Below are 26067 nucleotides of genomic sequence, written 5' to 3'. Positions count from 1 at the left end.
TCCAGCGGCAAATGGCTTAGATTTATTGGTTTGGTCAGTAATTAGCTGGGTTTCATTTAAATATTTTGTTTCTAGCATTTGTGTCACATAACCGCATGCCTCAAGAAAGAAAGGCTATCTATAAAGGGCATGTACAGACAGATACAGGCGTGTACATATATCTTCAGAAAAGCACTAATTACTTTTTTCAGTGAAAATCCTACCCTAACCACAAGTTCCGAAACCACTAAAAGCCTTTATATTTGTTGCGATGGAACAATAATCTACACGCTGCAGCAACTTACAATGCCTAGATTTTAAATGATACCTTAAATGATATAGAAGATTTTTACTGGATTCTTATCTTAGTCCATGGTTTTAGAGATACCATAAACAATCTTGAGGTAATCTTTCTTTTTTGAGGTGTGCGGTTATGTGGCACAAATGCCAGTAACAAAACATCAGTAAAAACCCAGCTAACTACTGACGAAGCCAATAAATCTAGACTTTTTACCATTTGCTGCTGGATAATGTAAATGATTAACGACCGCTTTGGAAGAGATTTTTGTTTACTCAGGGTTATTCAGGATTTGTAACCGGACATTAAGTAACATGATCGATTATTTCAGGATTTTGTCGGCATTGCTGAACGGCTATCATGTTCTGATAGACAACAACGTGCATGCACGTGATTTTCTTGACGTAATCCATGAACGGCCAGTGAGCAAAACAGTTCAGCAGAACTTGTTATCAAAAACAATATGTAACTATAATAGAAGGAGAGCTCATTTCCAGGCTATGGAAGCCAACATCCTCCGTTCAATGACTTTCCTAGATTCACAGAAGAATCGACGCAGGTTGCTTTGGGCAGCTATCGACTGAAGCAAGCCCGTAGTTACTATGGTGAACAGTACTTATAACCAAATGGTGTATTCATCACAGAGCTCGCCGGAGATATCCCAGTGGCAGAAGTTTGGGAGATGGCTGGATGAGATCACCTAGTATTACAAGGCCGCATACAATCCAGGTATGTATAAACGAATTTTGTCCACATTGCAGCTGATCCAGCACTTCGTGGGAGTCAAAATAATTGTACGTGTATTCAAATTCGTATAAAACAATCAGAACAGTAACAAAATCATAAAATCGGTTACAATTAATTATACAAAGTATATTAATTTTTTGTATAACTTGTATAACACGACATATAATGGCCCCACAGCCTTCGGGTCATAATGACAATTGCTTCAAATCATTAGTTCTAGCAATATCTAACATTATTTTATGTTTCCCAGCACTTTTAGAAATCAATAAAATGTATGAAAATGACGAATCTTCGACCTTGTATAACTTGGTTCAGAGCAATCCTACAACTTTTCTGCCATATTAACTATTACTCCAAATGGCTAGTTCTAACGATCCGTACCATTTTTTTTCGTTGGCCGGCACTTTCAGAAAAGGCCCAAAAATGTATGGAGCTAGAACAGTCTTTCCCAACGTGGGCGATAACGCCCCCTTGTGGGCGCTGCAGGCCTAAAGGGGGGCGGTAAGAGACCCAGAAAAAAAGGGGGCATTGTGTAGGGCTTTGGGGTCGATTTATAATTTCATCTACCTAGCTAGGAAGACTCTTAGACACCGACTGAGCCTCAGCCGGAAGAAGAACTTATAGAATTGACAACCAACGAAGAAATAAAAATCAAGTTCAAAAATGGATATCAAGAATTTTGGCTACAAAAACCGATCCCGCAATTGTACCCTGGATTGTGGTCAATTGTTCAACGATTTTTGATAGCATTCCCATCGTCATATTTGTGTGAACGTGGATTTAGTGCCGTGGCAACGCTGCTTACTAAAAAGAGAAATCGTTTGCGTGTTAGCGAACGTGGCGACTTGCGGCTGTTTTTGAGTAAATTGGAACCAGATATCAACAAACTTATTGAACAGCATCAGATTCAACCTTCACATTAGTTTTTATATAAGAATTGATTATGTTTGTTTTATTTTCAATAAAAGATACTCTGTCCGAATACTATAAATTTGCGTTTCAATAATCAGTTATAAGTACTTAGCGATTTTTAAGTATGTTTAAAAAGGGGGGCGTTAAAAAATAATTTATTCTTAAAGTGGGCAGTAGACAAAAAAAGGTTGGGAACCCCTGAGCTAGAATGATCTCCTTTGAAGATCTATTTCGAACAATATTACTGTACATAAAGCACATGAGTATAAGTATTTTAGAAAGTCTTCAAACAAAAAGATCATGTCACGCTCTGTGCCATTACTTGGAAAATATAGTATAGTTTTTACGCGAGAATGTCTCTACATTCTTAAACCCGTATTCTTCTGATTGATCGCGCATATTTTGTCAATACTGACCATGTCGTGCGTAATTTCCAATTCTTTTTCTCACTACGCTGCCTAAGGGCGCTTGTCAATAGACTGAGTCGAATGGAATCAAGTCTTTCCGATAATTACCTAAACTCAACTTTACGATACCGTTGAAATTGGCGTACTGAAAAATAAATTACAACTACAAATCATTGGGCCCATAAAGATTTGAAACTATACATTTTACAGAAAACTGGAAACTACGGACACAGATATTTGTTTCTAGAACGTGCCTATAACATTTAATTGAGTTTGACTGGTTAATATTCAAATGGGAACTAAACTACGTTTGTATGGAAAGCGCCGGGGAGCGTGCTAGAGAAACTTTTCTTACGGCAGTTTTTGGAAATGATCTCGCTTTCCGTACTCGGCATCTTAATCGTTCAACACTGCATTTCATCTGTGTTTATAATTATGAACATTTACGGTAACCAACAGTTGGTGTACCGTTCTGGAAAACGATCCATAAACAATCCAGAGTAGTTTTGGGCGCGAGACGTGGCTTGTGAGTATGTTATGAGTTGAGTAAATATTATCTTAGGACGCTTTGTAAAATGGGGAAGATGTTACTACTTTAGAAATGTGCGTTACGACTTACGAGTACGCGACGTATTTTCTCTATCCGACCACAGTATAATGCATTAGAATATCTCTTTGCATATGAAAAATCTAAGGATGCATTTCCATTGAAGCGAGGAGTCACAACATTTGCCAATATCATTTGTAAACAATCTGATTGGTCTATTCCTGCAAGTTTCTGTTTCACCACCGAACCGTACAGCACCGCAAGTACTTAGTATCGAACGCGCATAAAATGTGCTTTCAATTTGAAGGCAGCTTTTGATTTAAGTTAAACAGTACCCGTCACTAAATATTACACATCCAGATTGAGAATTACAAAATCATTATTTTTTTCTAAAGCTCGACGTATACTTACTGCCGAATATAAATATGTAGTAATCCAAACCGTCCTATAATATATTTTTGTGCGGTATCATCTTACATTATCCAAATTGTGTTGTGTTGGATGGAACTTAGCCTAACACCACTGCACTTTTTCGAAGATTAAGCAATAATTACTCTAACAATGTGGCCACCTATGAAACAATTACTAAACAAACATTATATCTAATGGCTATAATACAGATTTGAAATAATAATTACACTTTGTACAAATAAAACCAGAAAAACCACTCATCTAAAAGCAGATGATACCAGCATAAGTACTTAATAATGAAAATAAAAAAAGCTTAATCAAATGATAAATTCGCCATTTTGGTAATTAAAATTTAAAATCCACTCCATTTTATATTGAGAAACCATCTGTCAAAAGTTAGGCGTTTTAAAAAGCCTTCTGTCAAAACTACAAATTACGCGATATGAAAACGTATATCTAACACCAAACTCTGATAACAATCTTTAAGATAACCGAGATCCTGCTGGTTATCTTTCTTTCAATTGTTTTATAGGTATGTAGTATAGGTATGTAGTAGGACCATTAATTTAGCCAATAGTAACAAATTATTGAAAAGAATGCAATTATTGTAGAGCAATGTTTAAGAGCATAATCTTAATTTGTGAAACTCAAAGTAGCCAATGTCCAACGAAAAGAACCAGCAAAAAAATTTACCATTACTATTTTAAAAAATATCTTAATTTATATAATTATAGTGTCTGTCCTTGAATAGCAGGCAAGTCATAGTGCGGTATTTCATATTTGTACAATGTAAATAATTTGAACCAAGTGCAAGGGATATAGATTGCACGAATATCTTGATATCTGCTCATATATTATTTATTTGAGATTCCGAAAAGTACTAAATGTACTGCGAAAGATAACAATTTAACAATCGATAGCGCATTCATATATCGTTCCTAAAGGATGGGAAACAAATGACGTATATTCTTAGAAATAAAGAATTATTGGAATGCGTAGGCACGTTTAGAATTACGTGACGCAAATGGTATCATGAGATTGAGAATAGGGAATAGGTACCTATTTATACATATGATATCAAATGGATATCTTTTTTTTTTAAATATTAGCCATTTTTAATTCTGATTAACATTCCCCTTTCCCCTCCAACTAAGCGTTAAGCTTGTGCTAGGAGTGGGTACGACTATTGTCCCACTATTGGGTGGGTATAGGAGTGGGTGCAACGGGTGGGGTTTGAACCGCCGACCTTTCGGATTTCAGTCCGCTCCTATAACCGTTGAGCTATTGAGGCTTACAATAAAAAATCAAATAATATAGTAGATTTGAAAATGAAAATTCGATTATTTCGATATGGAAAAAGAGAACAAACTTTGGAGATTTTAGTTTCTATAACTATTTTTAAGGGCATCATAAGAAAGCTCAAAATCTCACTCAGTGGATGATGGAGAGAGATGCTTGAAGTTTCTCTACATGATTAAATCAGAATTGAGGAAACAGAGAGTAATATAGCTAAACAGGTTGCAAAGAGCACATAGTTCGAAAAACCGATAAGTAGACGTTAGAGTCGCAACTCGCAAGGTAGTAGAATGGCGACCGCATACCGGAAAGTGTAGTGTTGTTGGTAGACCTTCCACTAGGTGAACTGACGAGATCAACCGAATCGCAGGAAGCCACTAGATTCAGGCAACTGAAGACTGTGCCTTGTGGAAGTCCCTACAAGAGACCTACGTGCATTATGCAGCAGGGGATGTCTATCGGTTGATGATTAAAAACCGTTTTTAAAGCACCAGATTTGAAATTATATAATTTGGAAGGGAAATGAAATTTTCGGAAAGCAAAGTTGCATACGACAAAACTAGTTAAGTACCTATTTGACTTTCGCAGTCGCTTGCAAAGTTGCAACCTACAAGGTATGTTCCAAGGTTTCCCAGAAGTTTGACATAAAATACGAACCGAAAACTTTAAAAAGCTATTGCTTAATAAACTTTCACATATAGGTACGTATTTATGTACAGAGTTACAGACTAAAGAGATTGGAAAACTGTGTTGAAATTAAAGATGCCATGCGATAATGAAGATGAATAGGACGAATGCTTTTAAAAGTCCTCACTTTTGACAGATACGAGTACCTCCACATTTTAGCTTTCTACAACTGCTTTTATAGCCACAATACATTTCCGCTGTTATTTCAATCTTTTCTTATATGTTATTGCATAAAATCCTTTAAACATGTGTTTATACGAATGTGTTAGTCCGATTTCCCTCTTCAAGAGTTCGGTAATCTATTTCAAATCTATTTACATATACTAATAATAGAATGAATTCAAAACTCTTCAGATTTTTTGTATGTTTATATTTCAAAACAGCGGAAACGTGCGAGCGGCCTCTAAACGTGTCCGTCTGTTGTATAGGACCGTAACATTATCGTAATTCGTAATGCATAATACGGTTATTATATTTTGACCGCCAAAACAAAATACATACATATATGAGATTACGTAAATCCTAGCCGCTATTACCTATAGCCATATTACACGACTGCCCAAGAAAAGGAGTGTAATGTTTTCAGGATATGTATGTGAGTTTCTTTAGTCCACCATAACTTCTAACTGGCTGAACTAAGTGGGATATATGCATATATGGGGTACCGTTAGAACCCTCCGGGCCCGCACCCGCCGCCGCGCCCGCGCTTTCCAACGTGAACAAGTACTTAGTTCAAGAGTTACACGGGCTATATTTTTTTTAATTCAATATTTTGACTAGATATGGCGCCATTTTCTAATGTTAAAATTATTACTTTTTAGTTTGTTGTTTTGGCAGGGCAGTCGTGTTTTTTAATTTTTTTTAATTATAGGTACGATTTTTTTATAACAATGAAAAGATCATAATATATGTTTAGTAGACGAATAGAAGATCTTTGGACCACTGCGTCAGCTATATAAATATCAATTTTGAATCAAATGAGCTATAGTAACGGATTACGGTGATGTTACGTTCCTATGTAAAGACGAACTAAAAAGATCTCCACCTCAGGCATATCGGAGGTGAACTTGACATAGCAGAGGTCCTCGTATATCTCCTCGACTCGGTCCTCGCAGGCGACGCTGGGTATCGTGAACTGTATCCATGGCACTTCGTTCGTGTCCGTGTGTTCTTCGTATTCCACCACGTCGTATGGCGGTGGAACTTCGTTTGTGAGGGCCGCACTATTATAAGGGGGTATACATTTGAGTCCTTTTGTACTACTGGTACTTTATGAGAGCCTAGTACTTTTTTATTCAAACCCAAGTCTGTGTCTTATTAACAAGCCAAAATGGAACGGGATATACCTAGGGTATACCCATTTCACAAAGATGGCTCGTGAAGTAGAGTTAACGTAAGAAGGCGCGATTTTATCAGAATCCACCCGTTGACTTAACTGTTATTTTATTCGAGAAAAAGCTGTGCTTCACTCCGATCTCAACTGGTGACGATGCAGTCTCATTTCAGCAAAGCGTTACTACAATTTAATACACTGATACAGTGTTGAAACTTGGAGTAATGTAGTAACTAATTCACAATGGCGTGTGATTTTTGAAGTCTTTACGAGCTTACCACATCTATGTTACAACACAAATGGTGACCAGAATTCAGTGGTGCCTACTTTGGATAATTTTCGAATGCTTTTTACATACAGAGCATTTAAATTATTTTCTTGAAAGCTAAAAGATTTATGTTTACATTTAAAACCCGCTTTTCGAAAATACTTTTGCTTGTAGTGGATTTAACGAGATTTTTGTAATGTAAAATTATTATTTTTGGCTGTTCAAAAAATATGTGACTTAAAATAATAATTTAACAAAAAATTATACTTACACTGATTGTAAATCTTTATATATGTCCTCTTCCGATTGAGTCCTTTTCGCAGAAAATGGCCTGAAACGAAAAACAAAACTTTATTTTTGGTAGGTAGATACCAAGAGCCTCTACCACTGCAATAATTTTATTTATTTACTAGATGACTCCCGAGACTCTGTTCGTGTAGGTTTAAGTTTTCCCAAAATCCCATGGAAACTCTTTTATTTTTCAAGATAAAAAAATGCCTATGTCTGTCTTCGGGATGCACGCTATCTCTGTATCTTTCGGCAAAATCGATTAAGCGATTGGCCGGGAAATTGTAACAGACAAGTAAACAGTTACCTACACACTTTCACATTTATGTTTATAATATTAAGTATGGATTTATCTGACACTTTTATAATATAACCCCCATAACAAAGCTGCTGCTGCTGTGTATTTAGAGCATAATGATAGAGCTCGTTCACACAGGCTGCGTAAGCGTAGACGTAGCGCGTACCATTGCGTTGTAATGTATGGAACTGTATGAAATATGGCATACTGCTTGCGTAGCGTGAACGTTCACGTAGACGTAATGCGTGCAGGTACGTCTACGGGTTCACGCGCGTCACCGCGCAAGTGTCTACGTGTACGTGCTGCAAGCGCAATCGGTGTAAATCGGCCATAAGGAGGAGCTTTTTTATTCAATAACTAATGCAAGTTATTTTGGCAATTATAATGATTTCAGTTGAAACACTTTTTTCGAATCTATATTCAAAAAAATAAAGAAAGGCAACATACTGTTTATGCAACAGTTTACAATAGTCAGCCAGGTAAATTGTTGAATTTTTCTTAATTAACCGTAAAGAACCATTGCAGTAGATTAACCTCTAAATTCTTTGCTTTAATTGAGGAAAAGGCATTTGCGGTGAACATTAACATGTTACCAGCTTACCGCTAACGAATAAGTTAAATTATGCAACACACTAGATCGCACGCGCAGATTTGTAATCGGCAGTTTTACTCGCCATTCTACAAGTATGTCAAAAGACCGGCCGTGTAGACTACAAATAAACTTAGATTGGTTCTCCTTTGAATACCAACCAATTAAACTCAATGTTTAATAGATACATACATTCTATTAAATTAACTAATATCTATGTCTGGGTTTTCCAGATTTGCGTTACAATATTCAGTTTCAAAATCACACTGTCTCAAGATTTTGCATAAAAATCTTTAAAACCGTGTAATTTTAAAACAGTTTAGAGTATTTTTATTTTTTCTAGAATGTGTCTACAAAATTACATCCATGTTTGATTTGTTAATGTTGAAATGAGAACCAAACTACGTTTATATACAGAGCAAGTGACGGAAGTTCTTTCTTAAAAGCTTTTACTAGTTTGATTTGTTTGTGTATTGTCATTCAGTCAAAATTGGTACACAACTGATTTTACAACTATGTACTTTTAATTATTCGACGAGTTTAAATTTTGTAGACACAAGTTTAAATTTTGCAGACACGTGTAGTTTGCATAACAACTGAATATCTCTGATAATGGTGGGAGGTGGAACTATCTGTGGCATACCCAACTTAGCAACTGACATGGCTACCTTATACATGTTCTGACACTTATTTGACCAATTTTTTCCACTAAATTCACATTGCCAGAATTATTGCAGAATATTAAACTGCAGTACAGAGCCGCTGAGAAGCAATAACAACTTAACATCATATTGCAGTCTAAGGATACTTACTGAATATTTTTAGCCAAGGCTTTGGGACACTGGCTGAGCTTGGCCAGTGTGCACAGAACTCGGTGGAAGTTGGACAAGTCAAACAACATGGATGGGTCAAACAGATCCGTCTCTCGCAGCTCAAACACTTCGTGGCACGCTCGGAGGAACACCTTTATATTCCTCATGCACAGGAACTGTAACAACGTTTTATGCAAAAAAAATTATTTACACAAAAACCTATTTAATAAACTTAGTCACAACGCCCACCGGCAGAGTGGCATTGGTCGGCAGTTGTGATGCAGTTGTGTCAGCTCCAATTTTGCAGCCCAAATGCAGTCCTCTATAGAAACTAACACTAAACTGAACTCAGCAATTTTTTTTTTCGTTCCGATAAGTCCATCTGCGATCGGCCCTCCGGCCATAATCAGATTTGGGGAGTTGTGAAGGAACTCAGCAATCTGTATAGAAACTAACACTAAACTGAACTAATCTTTTTTTTACTTTGGCATAACGGCGGCAGTTCGCTTCTTTCGTATTTTGTTCGCGGTATACAGGTATACTAATACCAAAGTAATCAGCCTTACATACATCATCACAGTTTTGGTGTATCAATCTATTTGGTGGTGCAAACTACAAAGTAAGGCAGAGGAGTCTAAACATGAGACATGGTGTGGAGTTGTGGATACTATGTCTCATACACAGCGAATGTACATTGTACATGGTAGAGACAAGAGCATGCATACTAAGCCATCTACGTCTTAGCACCTGTTTATATGTACTCTCAATCACTGACCCACTGCTGCAAATGGGTCTGCCATCATGCTGCCTAGGGCATACTAGACTTCACATACTTCACATACTCTGAACTATCATATAGGTTTCCTCTTTCCTTTACTCCTAAAGCAAGTCATATGTTTTATTTATAGCTTAAAACTCCAAAAAGTTAGAGGTGTGTTCTCAGGATTGAATCAGGAGCTCTCGAATGAGAGGCCAATGTCTTAACTACTAAGCCTACCACCACATATCTTCCAACTACTACTGCATATCCACCAACTATATTTACTCAAGCAAAATCATAGATAAAATATAAGTAATTAGTATAGACAGTAGGATATTTTCAACACCTCACATACAAAGTTCCTGGTAATTATAAAAAATATGTATCGTTTACACTTTTAACATTGCTAAGCATTATTAGAAAATTATTTGTAAGTACTTAACTACTGTTTAATTGCAATTTCCTTATCTCATTTGGCTTTCGAGACTTTGTGCCCATAACAAAATAATTAGCTCACATTCTAATCTCAATTAGTTATCATTCTAGAAAATTGATAGCATACTGAGACACCATATATAAATAAGACTTGGCAATAACTAAGAATTAGCGTTTTAACAATCATGAGTGATTTCCATTATAAGTATAGATTGTCATAAGGCTGTAGCCTATTTAGAAATTACAAATTCTCAAATTGAATCAGCCAGGAAGCGAACTATCATGAACCTTTGATTGGCTAACACTCTCTTACTATTGGCTAATATAGTTGTACCAAGAAAACTGTAAATTCAGCCAATCACCAAAATTAAGATCGTTATGATAATTGATGTGGCTTTTTGCTATCGACCAGCTAAGTTCCAAAAACTGAACCTTTAAAGATAAGACCTCTATTTAATAAGATAACAAATATAGTATAAAATAAAGTAGCTCATTCATCAGTTTCCTATGTAGATAATAAGTACAATGAAGCTTTAATATATTCAATTCAATCATCAATGACAATGAGGTCCTGCATGTATGAAACACGCATGCATAATTAATATATCACATACATGAATGGTTGTCTAACTGTACTTGACTGATAATAAATCAGTGACTTAGGGACTTCCTCCCCTTTATATTAAAACATTTCTTTCATATTATGTTCAGTATACACACACACACATTTGTTAATACATTATCAAGTATGTATGAGCAATATGAGCATATAAAATCTAGATTTTTCTAGTTTTTAATAGATCAATTAATTTACATGATATTCTAAGAACTAAACGTGTGTGTAATATGAGTTCAGAGCAAAATACTTTGATTAATGATAATTATTGTACTTGTAACTAGACAGAAAAATACTTTAAGTAAGTTTGGGCACAAATGGCTGTAACATGGCTAAGAATCTTCTCCAAGATACACTCTATTAATTGGTAAAAATTTTGTAAAAATTGTTTAGCACTTTTCGAGATTGGCATTGATAAACAAATAAACGCGAAGGGCAGACTTTAATTTGTACTATGTAAGATTTAGTACAAAGACTTTTATGAAGACTTATTAAGTTGTCACATATGAACTGTTCTTTATGATTACGTATTAACGTATTACTTAAATTAGCATTTCATCGGCAATTAGAACGAAGGTCGCTAAGTTTGGCCTCGCATACCTGTGCCATCTGGGGACGCTGGTTCACATCCTTCATGTCTATACATCCCGGCTGCAGCACGTTCAGCAGGCTGCACAGCAGCACCCCGTCGCGAAGGGTATACGCTAAATCGTGTGTAGTACTCGTTGCCCAATTCGCTTTATGATCGGGCCGCAGCAGGTTACATCTCGTGAGCCAAGACGCGCACTCGCGCCAAAGATCCTCGCCGCCAGACGCCATGATTCACAGTCGCACGCACGCAACACTGCACATCGATAGTTCTCTCACCAAGCTCTGCTTTTTAATAATCAACAGGCCATTATTAACAAGGGTTAATTGATAATTGACATACAAATTGATACAACAAACATACGACAGCCATAGCCGAACAAGTATTTTTTGACAACTAAAATAAAGTGTTGGCATTCTAAATAGTGTTGCCAGTGGCAGATAGTCAATTGTAACACGAGACATCTCAAAATGTAACATTTTCACGAAAAAAGTAACATTTCCTTATTCTTCGTGGAAAATAAAAGTAATAAGGTACACAGGTTAATATGGCACTTTATTATACAAAAATTTAAACAGTTTTCTTGTCCCATTAGTTAAGCTTAAAAAGAATCGTAATAATAATTGTTGATTGAATAAATTGACTGCTGATCCTGAAAAAGAAAAACAAATCAATATAATAATATACCAACGGATTTAGAAATGTCTTTGAATAGCTATAACTTATTTTGTTAATTAATTTATAATACAAGTGTAAATTAAAAATTTATATCACCCCAACAAGTGAAGGTTACATTAACTAGAAAAGAGCTGATAACTTTCAAACGGCTGAACCGATTTTCTTTGATTATAGCTAGGAACACTCTCCATCAAGCCACCTTTCAAACAAAAAAACTAAATTAAAATCGGTTCATTAGTTTGAGAGCTACGATGCCATACACAGATACACACGTCAAACTTATAACACCCCTCTTTTTGGATCGGGGGTTAAAAAGATTAAAATCGTCTTATATCGGGCGATCTGGCAACACAGGACTGTTTGAGTTTGAGAGGCTACGCACTAGGTGGACTTTGTCTGTGTAGCGTTTGATGGCGCGCGTGTGGTGCCTTTTTGTAGCGTTTTTTTTTTTTTGTTAAAAGTGGCTGGTTTTTGTGTTTCACTGGCGTTTTTGGTTCTAGAACCATGCTGGAACTAACTGGGAAGCGCTCTAAAGGGGCGCCGTGCGTATGTCGGCGAGCGCCGGCACAGACGATGTCTTTACTTATATAGTTTCCCTAACTTAAAAATATCTACAAACTTGACATTGGCTAATCTTTGTAAAGCCAGACGAGAGAATAAAAAAAACGCACTAGGTAGGTACGCAGTGAAGAAAATTACGCAGGAATTTCAGATTCGTTTTGTTAACTGAACAATACTAGGTAGGTACCTAACTACTTACCTTGGTCTCAGCAAAGAGATCGATAGATTCGATAGAAAAACTCAAATTTTAGGTTACGCCGGCCGGTATCTACTCAGCTCGCTCTCATTCCTGTAAAGAAAACCGAAGTTACCTACAACAATAACTAAGTAGTAAATAGCTAAATGAACTTCTGGAAACTAATGTGACTTAATAATAAGATGACAGTCAATACAAAAACGAACTGCTTTCAGTTGCAAATACTATGACTTTGTTTTTGCATTACTGATTCCCTAATTAGTTAACTACTTACTTATTTACTTAAAACTACATTGTATACAACATTTACTTACCAAGCAAGTAGTGTTAGCAACACATATACACAGTCGATAAGGATAACGAACAAACCAATCACTTTCGAATTTTGACGAAATAAAGATACAATTTTTTTTTGTACTTAGATACCTAACTACCTACAATATCACTACCCCGCAACGAATAACTTTTTTTTTTTTTCTCTCGACTGGCTTTATACTGATTAGCCAATGTCAAGTTTGTAGTTATTTACAAGTTAGGAAAACTATATGTATAAGAATGGACTTCGTCTGTACCGGCGCCCGCCGACATACACGCGGCGCCCCTTTAGAGTGCTTCCCAGTCAGTTCTTTGGTCAGTTCCACCACCAATAAACACTAGCAGAACACAAAAACCGGCCACTTCTAACAAAAAAACACTCCAAAAAGTCACAACACGCGCGCCAGCAAACGCCACCACAGACGAAGTCCACGAATAACTTTATTAGCCAAAACTTGGCCAAAACAAAGTTGAGTCACAGAGAAAAACAAACAAAACACTTTTTTAATCACAGAGTAATTACAAAACAAAGTGAACTTAGACCAATAACTTAGAGAAAGTGAAATAAACTAACAAATGGGCCAATTACGACAAACGAAAACTGTTTTGGATGCGTTCCGTTTCACGATTATTTTTGGTTTGCTGGGAAAAATTTGAATATTTTTATGAAGTCCTAAAAGTAACGTAAAGTAACATTTTGAGTCGTGTAACATGGAGGAAACATGAGGGGGTCAAAAGTAACGTAAAATGTTACAAAAGTAACATTCTGGCAACGCTGAATTTATTTCTAATATTCTTTAATTTTTTCAATTTTTTTTATTAGTTTCGCATCTCTGAACTCTATGCTTTTTGAACCTGACAGAATCTTAATGTTGGCACTGTCTCAGAGTGAGAAAGATAGAGGTATATAAAAGATAAAAGTTAGAAAAGGATAACCTTCTGTACTTTATTCAACATTAGATGAATGACTTATTTCTGGTAAACGTCAGACGACACGACAGCTTCTATCAGCATATTTTACTATGGCAACATTCATGTAGACGAAGTGATGCGGGTTGTGTGTCGAACGAACGATTTTTCTTAGAAAACTTGTGAAAAGTACTTGAAAAATACCATTTTAAAGTATTAGTGCATCATTCATATTGCTGGTAAGTCAAGACCTTTTATTTTAAATGGTTAAGATCACCTTAATTCATTATTAAGCCGAACATGTTATCTTATCTGACACACCCATTAGCCGTGGAATTCCATATTTCTTTGCTACCCTAAAACCTTTCTCTGATTCATACCTGTGCTAATAGATTATTGGGTATTTATTTTATTTCAAACAGCTGTTATTGGGGTGCCGGAATATACGTTCTGCGGCTATCTAACTATATGGTATACCGTTATCCTTATTCGGTTTATTTTGGACCATTACGTCATTATAGGAAGGATGTATAGATAGGCAACGCAACGGGCCGGGGCCAGCGATGCATGCCGAGCCGAGCCATCGCGTCGCGTTGTCAATAAGTAATCTCATATCTAGAGCATCGCATATAACGCCCTTACTTTAACAGTTTTATTCTCTTGTGACTATGAGTTTCTAAATACTGCATTGCTGTTTCAATTATTGATTAGTAACTTTCATAAGTTTGTATCATCAGGGGAATCCAATCAGGTTTTGGAATAAGCAATATTTTGTAGTTAGTAATATTTTAAGAAATGAAAACTTTTATTTTACTTAATTAAGGAGAAGTTTATTTTTAATTTGATTTTATTATCTTAATATTTTAATACAAGAGTCAGTTAGATAATATTTTAACAGAAATACTTATTATTTGAGTATTTGACAAAATATTAATGCAATTAATTGCTCATAGAAACCCTACTTTAATAGCTGAATTGACCTAGATAATGCAGTCTGTTATGTACTTAATCTTTATTATATCTCACTTTACTGATTTCAAGGTATATTACTTATCAATCTTATTATTTAAAGTACATATTTTTTCAGTAGAAATAGGCATCATTATTAAAACTGAGACAAAATAATATTTTTATCTTTCTTAATCATATTTTGTATCCAAATTTTTACTTATGATTAGTATTTCTTTAAGATTTGTATTTAACAAAGTAACACAATAAAGATGTAAATTTAAGTTGCCTATTTGGTGTAAGCTTCTATAAGGTTTTGTACAAATATACAAATCTAAAAATGCTTTCCTTTGCTTTCCAGAAAATGATAGCATTACTTTTAGACCTATCAGTATAAGTAATTTTGTAGATTTGTGTACAACTAATAGGCACAGTTTAATTAAAAACTGTATGGTCTGGTATCATCTATACTAAGTTAAGTATTAAGGTGAGAATGTGTCTGTCTTTTTACTTTTAACTTTTTACAGTCCGTAATATGTGTAACCAACAAGGATAGCTTGCATCCAGAAGATAAACTAGACATAGACTACTTTTCTATCCCAGAAAAACAAAATGTTAATATAAATTAATTAATGAATGCATATATTTTTATTTTACACCACAAATTCAGTACAGAGAATAAACATTTAAAAAGGGTAGCCAGGTACAATTTGGTGGCCTTATAGCTACCTAATCTGAAACCTTGAAACTACTGAGAGAAACAACTTGTTTTTTTATTTTAAATTATATTTGTTTATTTTTTATTTTGAAAATATACAGTATTAAAAGTAACAATAAATACCTAGTTAAAAATAGTTAAAACAGACGATAAAGTTTCCAATGAGATTAGTGGCAAGACAGCAGCAAAAACAGAATACACACTACACACCTTACACTGTTTATTATATGTATATACAATGTAGTAGTCTTTCATGTGTGTTTGTTTGCAGATTACATTATTGTGATGAATCATACACAAGGTTATGTGATGTAACCATACAGTGATGTCAAGTGTGGAGTGACCTTACACATTCAACTCATTAACTCGTTTTGTGAGCAATTATTTAGAGAATTGGTTAATTTCTTGCCATAAAATGCATGAAATAAAATGCAAAATGTTTATATTTACCTAAATGATGCTGCAACTATGTGAATTTAGGTGTTGAAAATCCTTTGGGAACTCCTTGAATTTTTGGGATATGTAGCTTAATTAGGTCACAAAAATATAGTGAATTCTAATTATTACAAAAATATTACATACTAGCTTGTGCCCGTAACTTTGTCACTGTGAACTACACACATTTCAAAACCCTGTTTTACCCCTTTAGATTGATTATATTTTTAAACTCCTTTCTTAGGGTATGTCTGTCTCCATCATAATAGCTATCTGTATGCCAAATTTCAACCAGATCAGTCCAGTAGTTTCAGTTGCGCTTTGATAAATCAGTCAGTCAGTTTTCCTTTTATTTATATTTTATCTATACTAATATTATAAAGAGGAAACCTTTGTATTTTTGTATGTTTGTATTGAATAGGCTCAAAAACTACTGGACCGATTTCAAAATTTCTTTTACCATTACTTAGAGGGATTCTTCCGAATTCATATAGGCTATATTTTATCCCGGAAAATAGATAGGATTTTTCGTGGTAGTGTCCACCCGTGCGAAGCCGGGGCGGGTCGCTAGTATAAAGATAAGAATAAACTAAGCGCAGTTATTGGTCTGTAAATTAGATTTAAAAAATAATAAATAAGCAGAAGTTTAAGTTAAAGTTATAAATCCCCTTATATACAACCTTTCCAAAAAAGTATAGAAAAGAAAATAGGAAATAGGTACACTTGGTAGGTAGACATAAAAAAAACTAATGTAATGCCAACTGCAAAGACAGGATATTACATTTTGATTCTCAATTGAGGAAGGAACCACACCCACATAGCTCACTCAATCAGTTCATGCAGACACATACATTACATACTTGCCCTAGTTAACTGTTATGGCTTCACATTTCAACACTGCATTATGTAACAGGAAACAAGTTTTAAATGTCACAAGTGGAAACATAATGTAAGCTTACCTTTCTATTAGTGAAGAAAGTGTGGCTTTAGGTTTTTCTGTTTCTGTCAATAAATACAAAATTTTTACTTTTAAAGCATTTTTCAAGGAATATTTTCCATATTTTCAATCGGTCTCTCGGTTTTCTTCTCCAATCAAGCAATATGTGTAAGTTGTGCTAGAAGTAGGGGAGTTTAATATATTAAATTTCAGATCCCACCTCTAAACTATTGAGCTATAAAAACATAAAATATTGTCTATATCACAATTTTTAACAAGCATCGTTTGACTTAAAGTGGTATTGTGCAATCGGAATCCATTCATTCATTTCATTTTTTTTTTCTCTTAAAAAGAATATCAAAGGAATCACAATAATTCAATATTGGCTCAGCAGCTCAGTACCTCTCACTACAAGTGATTTGGCAATCTGGTATCAATTGCTAATATTACTGTTTTCTATTCTTCATTAAATTAATTTTAAAGTTTTATATAATTGCATAATAAATACTTAGTAAATAAATGAAATCAGCTGTGCCAAGTAGGCATTAATTTAATCCTTTTCTACACAGCAGAAAAATATCAGGCTCCAAGTAGGCAAAGCAGAAAGTAATCCAGAAAGAGAAGACAAATTCTTACGCTTATATGACTACAGACAGCATAGATACAGGCGCGGTGTTCATGCCTTTGTAGGTGTCGACGACACCTATGAGCATGCTTCGAAACAAGGCTGCCTATTCCTTACATTAGCTTGGTTGAAAAATATAAATTATTGTTCTTATATTGTTACAGATAATAAGACATAACTGCCATGGAGCAGATACCACCGCCAAAGGAGGTGAAAATCCTCGAGACTGCTGAAGATATTCAGGAGCGACGTGAACAGGTGCGTACAATAGTCTGTCGTCCTTAATTGAACCAGTCCATGCCATGAAGCTGCTCAGTGGGCGATTTATCGATTTTTTCAGCGTAAAACAGCCTCAATATTTGTACAGATAATCCTATCGTCCTGTGTTTGTTTTTTATTATTCACTAGAGGATGCACGCGACTGCATCCGCGTAGAATTAGATTTTTATAGATCCCGTGGGAATTGTTTGATTTTCCGGGATAAAAACGTGCCTATTTCGATTGCAGGGACGCAAGCTACTTCGGTACCAAATTTCATACAAATCGGTTAAATGGATGGGTCTTAAGGAATCCCTCGGGAACTCTTTAATTTTCCGGCATATCAAATAGTCTATGGCCCTCCCCGGTATATGAGCTAGGGTTAGCTCATATCCCGTGCCAAATTTCGTCAGAATCAGACAGACAGACACACTTTCGCATTTATAATATTAAAGTATGGAGGATACGGAAGTATGGATAATTCACACTATTTGCAGATGTTGTTTTATTTATTTGCTAACCAACTATTTTATCTTCTAAGTTATTATATTTTAAAGGCAAATGTTTCATATTGACCTTTTTTTAAATGCCATTTTAATTATTATTACCATTAAGGTTAAATTAAATGACTTCATGTCATCCCTAGTGCTCGAATACCTAATATTTGACAGATGATTATCCAGGAGCAAACCGTAAGCTTCCTCACTCTAGTTTACTCTGCTTCTACAGCATATGATTTGAGCACATGTTTTTTTATTCACTTCTTAATTATTATACATATTTTATACAGGAACAGCACTTGATTGTTATAAAACATAATGATTATTAAAATATTATTTGAATGTTTTTATTTTTAAATAATTTAACTAAGATTTAATCAAACTAGGGATATTAACTTGCCAAGCGTTTTCCAGGTGCTAAACCGCTATGAAGATTTCAAGCAAGAGGCGCGCGCCAAACGCGAGAAACTCGAGGACTCGCGTCGCTTCCAGTACTTCAAGCGTGATGCCGACGAGCTGGAGTCCTGGATCCAGGAGAAGCTCCAGGCGGCCAGCGATGAGAGCTACAAAGATCCTACCAATCTGCAGGTATAATGTCATACTTTTCAGTAGGAAGGGCATTCTAAACAGCTGTTGTAAATTGATTTGACAACTTGCATTTGCTGTAAAAGTTTATTTGCATGAAAAGTTTTCAGTTTCCATGAATGATCAGTCAATATCAGTAAATAAAGTTAGAGAATTTTTTTTTAAAGCTAAAACAGTATAAAATAGCTTTTCTCTCTGGATATTGTAAAGAAAATACTTCGCTATATATCTACACAAATGGGATTGGATTATTAAGCTGCCAAAATCTAGCAGCAGCAACTTTATTATGATGTTTGTCTAGAAATATAATAAAAACTTTAAAATTGGTTCTGCTTTGTTAAATTATATGATGCTGCCTTTGTAATGAGAAAAAATAATCAATTCTAAAAAAAAAGACCTATTTTCTCTTGCTTCATAATGCTTATATTTAAATGCTTAAAATGCACATAACTCCTAAAAGTTAGAAGTGGATGTCCAGGATCGAATCTAATCGATGTGCTGAATAAGAGACCAATGTTTCAATCACTGGGATATCATCGTTTATACTGTTTTTGTTTGTCGTAATTAGGCCAAGATCCAAAAACACCAAGCTTTTGAAGCAGAAGTTGCAGCGCACTCCAACGCTATCGTAGTCCTTGACAACACCGGCAGCGAAATGATCTCAGCCGGCCACTTCGCCTCCGAGACCATCCGGAAGCGACTGGATGAACTTCACAGACTGTGGGAGCTGCTGCTGTCCAGACTCGCTGAGAAGGGCATGAAGTTGCAGCAGGCGTTAGTGCTTGTGCAGTTCCTGCGCCACTGTGACGAAGTTATGTTCTGGATTCATGATAAGGTATGTATTGAGATCCTTTACAACTACAGAACTTAGTACATGAACTTAGTAAGTGAGAATAGTTTATTTTTTGCAAACAAGCAAAGCAATAAGCTGATAACTTATTGATCATCATTAAAGTCTTGAAACACTAGTTTTTTTTCGAAATTATTTTTCAAGAGTCTCTAGCTAGCATTTAGCAATTTTAACAAGGCTATCTCTTTGATGCCCCTATTTTTTTCTGTAATTGACGTTTTGTAGACATTTAGGTCAGTACTAACAGTTGCTTCTTAGCTGGTTCCTATTTGTTCTCTTATTTTATGATAATATGGTACTAACAGATTGCTCTTCGTTCAACAGGAAACATTTGTTTGTGCGGACGAGTTTGGCTCTGACTTGGAACATGTGGAAGTGCTCCAGCGCAAGTTTGATGAGTTTCAAAAGGACATGGCGGCGCAAGAGTACCGCGTTACTGAGGTCAACCAGCTGGCTGAGAGATTGGTGCTTGAAGGACATCCGGAAAGAGAGACCATTGTTAAGAGGAAGGATGTAAGTATCTATCAGTTTCATCATCCATGTCAAATCTCTCAATTGTTTTAAGTCCCAACTAAGATTTTTACTACTTATTGTTAACCATTTGTTGGCAACCTTTGTCTTATAATATTACTATCACACTACATCAGTCTTAGAGCTGTCCCTCCAACCTTATCAGCTTTTAGCAAAGATGTTATATAACTCCAAATTAGCAAAGCTGATACAAATTGTATTGCAAAAAATAATGATAATAATTTACGATTGCTATAAGAAATTATTAATACGAGTGTGTTGCTAAAAATGAAGAACTGTTACCAAGATTGACTTCTATATCTGTAACTGTGCCTGGGACTTCCTCCGTGTGGACTACACAAATTTCAAATCCCTATTTTCTCCCCTTAGGGATTGAATTTTCACAAATCCTTTCTTAGCAGGTGTCTACGTTACAATAAGCAAATAAAAATTAATTTTATATATTTAGACAATGTTCTTATTGACAGGAGCTGAACGAGGCGTGGCAACGCCTGCGGCAGATGGCGCTCATGCGTCAAGAGCGTCTGTTCGGCGCGCACGAAATCCAGCGCTTCAACCGCGACGCGGACGAGACCATCGCCTGGATCTCCGAGAAGGATGTTGTTCTCGGATCGGACGACTACGGACGGGATCTGGCCACTGTGCAGACCTTACAGGTATACATTATGTTTTATACTCTACATATAAAGAAAATTCATTTTGGGTGTAGTACAAGGGTAAAAAACAGGATGCCGCTCGGTATTGTGCCGTCACATTCACCGTTTGGTTCTGACAAAAACTTTGAGCGTAAAAGCGCACTTTGATCTTTATCAACTCACCTATTTTAAGACTATTTAAAAAAACGCTCTTTCTTGTAATTTTTCTTAAATAATTTTTTAAAACAAAAATAAAATTGTTCAATAAACAAAAAAAAAAATATTTAGCATACTTTAGTTTTAGAAAATAAAATTGCAATCTTCCCTTGCACTCTGTCAAAGAATTACGAAATCATTCATTGCATGTATTTAATCCAATTTGTATCTTGATCTTAATCGACTTTGATCCTTGTTTACTCCAATGAATGTACTAAAATTGTTATTTTATCTGCAGCGTAAACACGAAGGCGTAGAGCGGGACCTGGCTGCTCTGGAGGACAAAGTAGCCACATTGGACGGCGAGGCGGCTCGCCTGGCCGCCATACACGCGGATCACGCCCCCGCCATACACTCCAAGCGCGATGAGATCACGACAGCTTGGCAACGACTGGTCCAGAAGGCACAGGTAAGCTAGTGACGCGCATTAGGGGCAGAGGAACCAAAATATAAACAAGAAAATTAGTAGGACTTCACTGTCTTGTGTGTATGTGAACATACGATTTTGAATAAGATGAACGCTTTTATCTTATATTTAGCGTTGCGAAGCGGAATCGAGGAAGCAAATTTTTTATCTAATCAATGGTTTGTCATATAGGAACGGCGCACGGAGCTGGAGTCTTCGTACGCTTTACACCGCTTCCTGGCCGACTACCGCGACCTGATCTCGTGGATGAGCGACATCCGCGCGCTCATCGCGGCAGACGACCTCGCCAAGGACGTGCCCGGAGCTGAGGCTTTACTGGAGAGACATCAGGAGCACAAGGTAGGAGTTTCAAAGGGTTGGGTTTTGATTCGTCCTTCCTCTGTAAAATTGTAGGTGGACACCCTGTTGCGAAACATAGAAGGAAATCTGAGCAACCCCACTCCACACAGATTAGGCTATCCTAACCCTAGAGTGTTTTTCGGTGGTCGAGTAAATGTAGCTAAATGAAGGGACGATAATAGTAATAAACTTTAAGAGTTTAATTTATAACTCGTTTGCAGGGTGAAATGGACGCCCGTGAGGACGTAATGAACGCGTGCGTGGCCAGCGGTCAAGCGTTGGTGGAAGGCGGTCACCGCGGCTCGGCAGAGGTTGAAGCGGCGCTGGACACGCTGCACCGCGACCGCGCAGCGTTGCACTCGCTGTGGGAGCAGCGACGAGTGCTGTATCTGCAGTGCATGGACCTGCAGCTTTTCTACCGCGACACTGAGCAGGCAGATGCTTGGATGCACAAGCAAGAGGTAGGTAGTAAAGTAGTGGATGATGTACTACAATAACTTGTGCCAATAAAGAAAAGAATCTAAAATGATCGCAGTAATTTTTCTATCTCACTCGCAGAAGTAGAGTGTATGAGTCAGAGGGAGGCACCAATATTTTTTACTTATTTTTGTTTCATTGATTTGAAATAAAACATTTCTGTAAAGTTATAAAAAATGGAACATTACACTTGCTCTAATGTTTTTGATTACATTCTACAAATATAATTTAAAAAAATACAATGAGTATGCCTTAAGGCTTTCTGAAAAATCTTCCAATTCTGCGCAAAATCATAAGATTTTTTGGCATGTTCTAAATTGTCCTAATACACATATCTTTTGTTATAGGCTTTCCTTGCCAATGAGGATGTAGGGGACTCTCTCGACTCTGTAGAAGCGTTACTGAAGAAGCATGAAGACTTTGAGAAGTCCCTCGCAGCTCAAGAAGAAAAGATCAAGGCTTTGGACGAGTTCGCTACCAAACTTATCGAAGGACAACACTATGCTGCCGATGATGTGGCACAGCGCAGAGAGATGGTAAGTAACAAACAATTTTAGGTCAATTTTATTGATATTTTGTCAATGAGACTCTAACTTGACAGAAAATTGTGTCAAAAGCATAGGGTCAATTTTTGGTTTGATTGTGAACTTACTTTTGAAAGTAATTTGCATCTATTTACAAGTATGTATTGTAATTTTTCGGAAATTGTTTTTGCAATGGTTCTGGAATTATGTTTAAGGATTTAAGAAAGGGTCTTTAGGTTTTTTTTTGCTATAATGGTAAAACTTACACGTAACTGCAGAGTTACAAAAAAAAAACGAAAACTTAAACTCGAAAAACGTTTTACATTTTGACAGATTTTTATTAATTAAACATTACTCGTACTTTCCGATTGAAATATCGGTCCTAAAACAATCAGACCTTAGTTTCAAATAATCCTGAAAATATTGTTTAGCTGCTCGAGAGGCGCGCGGCTCTGCTGGAGAAGTCGAGTCAACGCCGCGCTCTTTTAGAGGACGCCTACAAGTACCAGCAGTTCGAACGCGACTGTGACGAAACTAAAGGTAAGTACGGCTATTTACTCTTGTATCGATTTCTCCTAAATATGTGGCTAAAATACGCTAGAAAACGGGTCCCACCTACTTATTTATTTTATGGAAACAGTACAATCATTAAATAACAGTCAATAAATATATAAAACACTCAAACCATAACAGCTGTCTCAAATGAAACATTGAATTAAACAACTTAAAATATGTCCAAAACTAAATAATCGGGTGTAGCACGCGTAGGTAGAAAAACGAAAAAAAAAAGAATGTTAGGTAAGTTACAATTACAACTTATTTGGCATTAACAAACCAAAACCGACTAGTGCATAGCTAGTCAGTTTTTGACAGGATATCCTTACTACTTGTAAACAACAAGTTGAAAAACAATCAAATGCTGAACACATTTAACTCAATCTCTCCGACTTGCCTTTGTTACTTTTTTTTTTTTTTTTTTTCTTTAAATCTGGCTTTACTCTGATTAGCCAATGTCAAGTTTGTGATATTTTCAAGTTATTAAATTTATACAAGTATGGACTCCGTCTGCGCCGGCGCCCGCCGACATACGCGCGGCGCCGCTTTAGAGCGCTTCCCAGTCAGTTCCACCACCAAAAAACACCAACTAACACAAAAACCAGGCACTCTTAACAAAAAAAAACACTCCAAACAAGCACAGCACGCGCGCCAGCAAACGCCATCACAGACGAAGTCCCTTTGTTACTTAAACCTTGCCTTTCCTTAGGTTGGATCAACGAAAAACTCAAGTTCGCGACTGACGACTCGTACTTGGACCCAACGAACCTGAACGGCAAAGTGCAGAAGCACGGCAACTTCGAGCAGGAACTACAAGCCAACAAGCCGCGCGTGGACGATATCAACGCTCTGGGCTCCAAGCTGCTTGAACAGGAACATTTCGCGAAACGTATGTTCTTGACTTTCGTACCTTTAAAAACATTATTTAGCTAGGTGATGTCCGCGACTTCTATCGCGTGGATTTAGGATTTTAAATGGGTTATCCATGGGATCATGGATTACTTTAATTTTCAGTGATAAAAAGTAGCCAATCTCCATGTATGTTTAGTTAAAAAATTGGTTAAGCAGATGGGTCGTGAAAAGGCAGTAAAACACTTCACTTCACATTTTTAGCAACAATTATAATATCATAGGCATTGAACTACGGTCAATATCTGCCCTTACACATATAATGCGTCTTCAGACTTAGGTTGCCATTGCTATGTGTGAGCTCATTTCATATTCTTTATCAATTTATTTCACGCGTTGCAACAACGTGAAATGGATGCAGTTTCGTTGCTGAGCTACGAGTATACGTTGTATTTTGAAAACTTGGTAATTTAAGATATATATAACACATTACGATTCTTTTCTTTTATCGAGGGTGTGTTAAATGTCATTATTTTGTAACGAACTAACTGTACATAACTATTTCCTCTATGTAGCTCAAATCGAGGCTCGCGTAGAAGAACTGGGTTCTCTCTGGGAGAGACTTGTGCAAGCTTCAGAACTGAAAGGCAGCAAGTTGCAAGAGGCGGCCGCGCAACAGCAATTTAATCGCGCTTCCGAAGATATCGAACTTTGGCTGTCCGAGGTCGAGGGACAACTGCTCAGCGAGGACTATGGCAAGGTGAGTTAGATAAAATTCTTTTGCTTTTGTAAATAGATCATCTTATTGTTGAGAATGGGAGAAAGTGTAATTTTTGAACGCCTTACTTACAATCTTGAATGGAAGCTGGAAGAAATTGAAATATCTGTATAGAGATAAGCATTTCCAATGGAACTAGATTTGTTATCACTTTTTAACTACAATTTTGGTACATGAAAAATAAAAATAAAATAAATCAATAAATATTCTTTATATCCATCTATTATAAAATTCTATTAGACATTATACTTAACAGAAATAATAGGTACAAATAATACAGTTAGTAATTTAAATGTTATTATTATTTATTATCACCAGGACTTGACTAGCGTCCAGAACCTTCAAAAGAAACACGCTTTACTGGAAGCGGACGTCAGCTCGCACGCTGAACGAATCGACGCGTTGCGCGAACAAGCCGAGCAATTCATCGAGCGCGGACATTTCGACGCTGACAACATCAAGGCTAAGAGAGTAAGTTTCTTATAAGGTCCATCTTTAAGGTCCATTACACGTAAAATTCCAGGAAGGTTTTTTTTGGCACTTACACAGACAGACAAACAACGAAGTGATCCTATAAGGTTTCCTTTTTTTTAGTATGAAGTACCTACAGAACCCTCAAAATAACTGAAGTTGATATCATTGTATTGCAGTACTAAAATATTTTTATCAAGCAAAAAATGTTAGCCCTATTTATAATAATAATAATGTCCTCCCGACTGAATTTCAACCATGGTGGCCAATCTGGAAATATTGGGGTTTTTTTTTTGGTGCAAACCTAGGTGCATTCTCTATTTCTTTCCTCTCGTAGTCTGATAGGACGGCAATCCGACACGAGCGGAGAAAGATCAGGCGCAGAACCTTGTGGCTTTTTAATACAACTAAATTCTTCCTGTGATATAGTTATATTTATAGGGGTTTTAAATCTTGAAAGCAACCAGAAGACAAAGCT

The 26067-nt window shown here is 36.2% G+C and overlaps 2 protein-coding genes and 1 long non-coding RNA gene across 10 annotated transcripts in view; 1 reads left to right on the top strand and 2 right to left on the bottom strand.

Moving 5' to 3' along the window:
- Nucleotides 1-11653, bottom strand: part of LOC123864927 (protein vav) — a 32790-nt gene extending 21137 nt beyond the window's left edge. For 2 of the 5 annotated variants that reach the window (XM_045905691.1, XM_045905692.1), the window contains exons 1-4: nucleotides 11284-11653; nucleotides 8873-9048; nucleotides 7157-7216; nucleotides 6330-6507 (exon numbers count right to left, since the gene is read on the bottom strand). In XM_045905691.1, coding sequence (XP_045761647.1) covers nucleotides 6330-6507; nucleotides 7157-7216; nucleotides 8873-9048; nucleotides 11284-11502 — 633 coding nt within the window. In that variant the 5' untranslated portion in view covers nucleotides 11503-11653. Of the gene's footprint in view, nucleotides 1-6329; nucleotides 6508-7156; nucleotides 7217-8872; nucleotides 9049-11283 lie in introns of those variants that run through there. The other 3 variants (XM_045905693.1, XM_045905696.1, XM_045905695.1) reach the window with 2 other exon arrangements.
- A 1811-nt stretch (nucleotides 11654-13464) lies between these two features.
- On the bottom strand, nucleotides 13465-23819 carry LOC123864978. The gene is made up of 3 exons (XR_006795870.1): nucleotides 23768-23819; nucleotides 17943-17945; nucleotides 13465-13476 (listed from the first exon to the last, which is right to left on the bottom strand). It is a non-coding gene; the product is annotated as an uncharacterized LOC123864978 (long non-coding RNA).
- Nucleotides 14033-26067, top strand: part of LOC123864917 (spectrin alpha chain) — a 36773-nt gene continuing 24738 nt past the window's right edge. For 3 of the 4 annotated variants that reach the window (XM_045905675.1, XM_045905674.1, XM_045905673.1), the window contains exons 1-14: nucleotides 14033-14170; nucleotides 17759-17852; nucleotides 18767-18940; nucleotides 19506-19772; nucleotides 20112-20300; nucleotides 20786-20974; nucleotides 21408-21578; nucleotides 21768-21935; nucleotides 22157-22396; nucleotides 22760-22948; nucleotides 23368-23476; nucleotides 24201-24380; nucleotides 24916-25100; nucleotides 25437-25589. In XM_045905675.1, coding sequence (XP_045761631.1) covers nucleotides 17778-17852; nucleotides 18767-18940; nucleotides 19506-19772; nucleotides 20112-20300; nucleotides 20786-20974; nucleotides 21408-21578; nucleotides 21768-21935; nucleotides 22157-22396; nucleotides 22760-22948; nucleotides 23368-23476; nucleotides 24201-24380; nucleotides 24916-25100; nucleotides 25437-25589 — 2289 coding nt within the window. In that variant the 5' untranslated portion in view covers nucleotides 14033-14170; nucleotides 17759-17777. The remainder of the gene's footprint in view (nucleotides 14171-17758; nucleotides 17853-18766; nucleotides 18941-19505; nucleotides 19773-20111; nucleotides 20301-20785; nucleotides 20975-21407; nucleotides 21579-21767; nucleotides 21936-22156; nucleotides 22397-22759; nucleotides 22949-23367; nucleotides 23477-24200; nucleotides 24381-24915; nucleotides 25101-25436; nucleotides 25590-26067) is intronic. The other variant, XM_045905676.1, reaches the window with a different exon arrangement.

This window comes from Maniola jurtina, chromosome 4, assembly GCF_905333055.1.
Source record: "Maniola jurtina chromosome 4, ilManJurt1.1, whole genome shotgun sequence".
Lineage (NCBI taxonomy): Eukaryota > Metazoa > Arthropoda > Insecta > Lepidoptera > Nymphalidae > Maniola > Maniola jurtina.
This window is presented reverse-complemented; position numbering and strand designations above follow the sequence as displayed.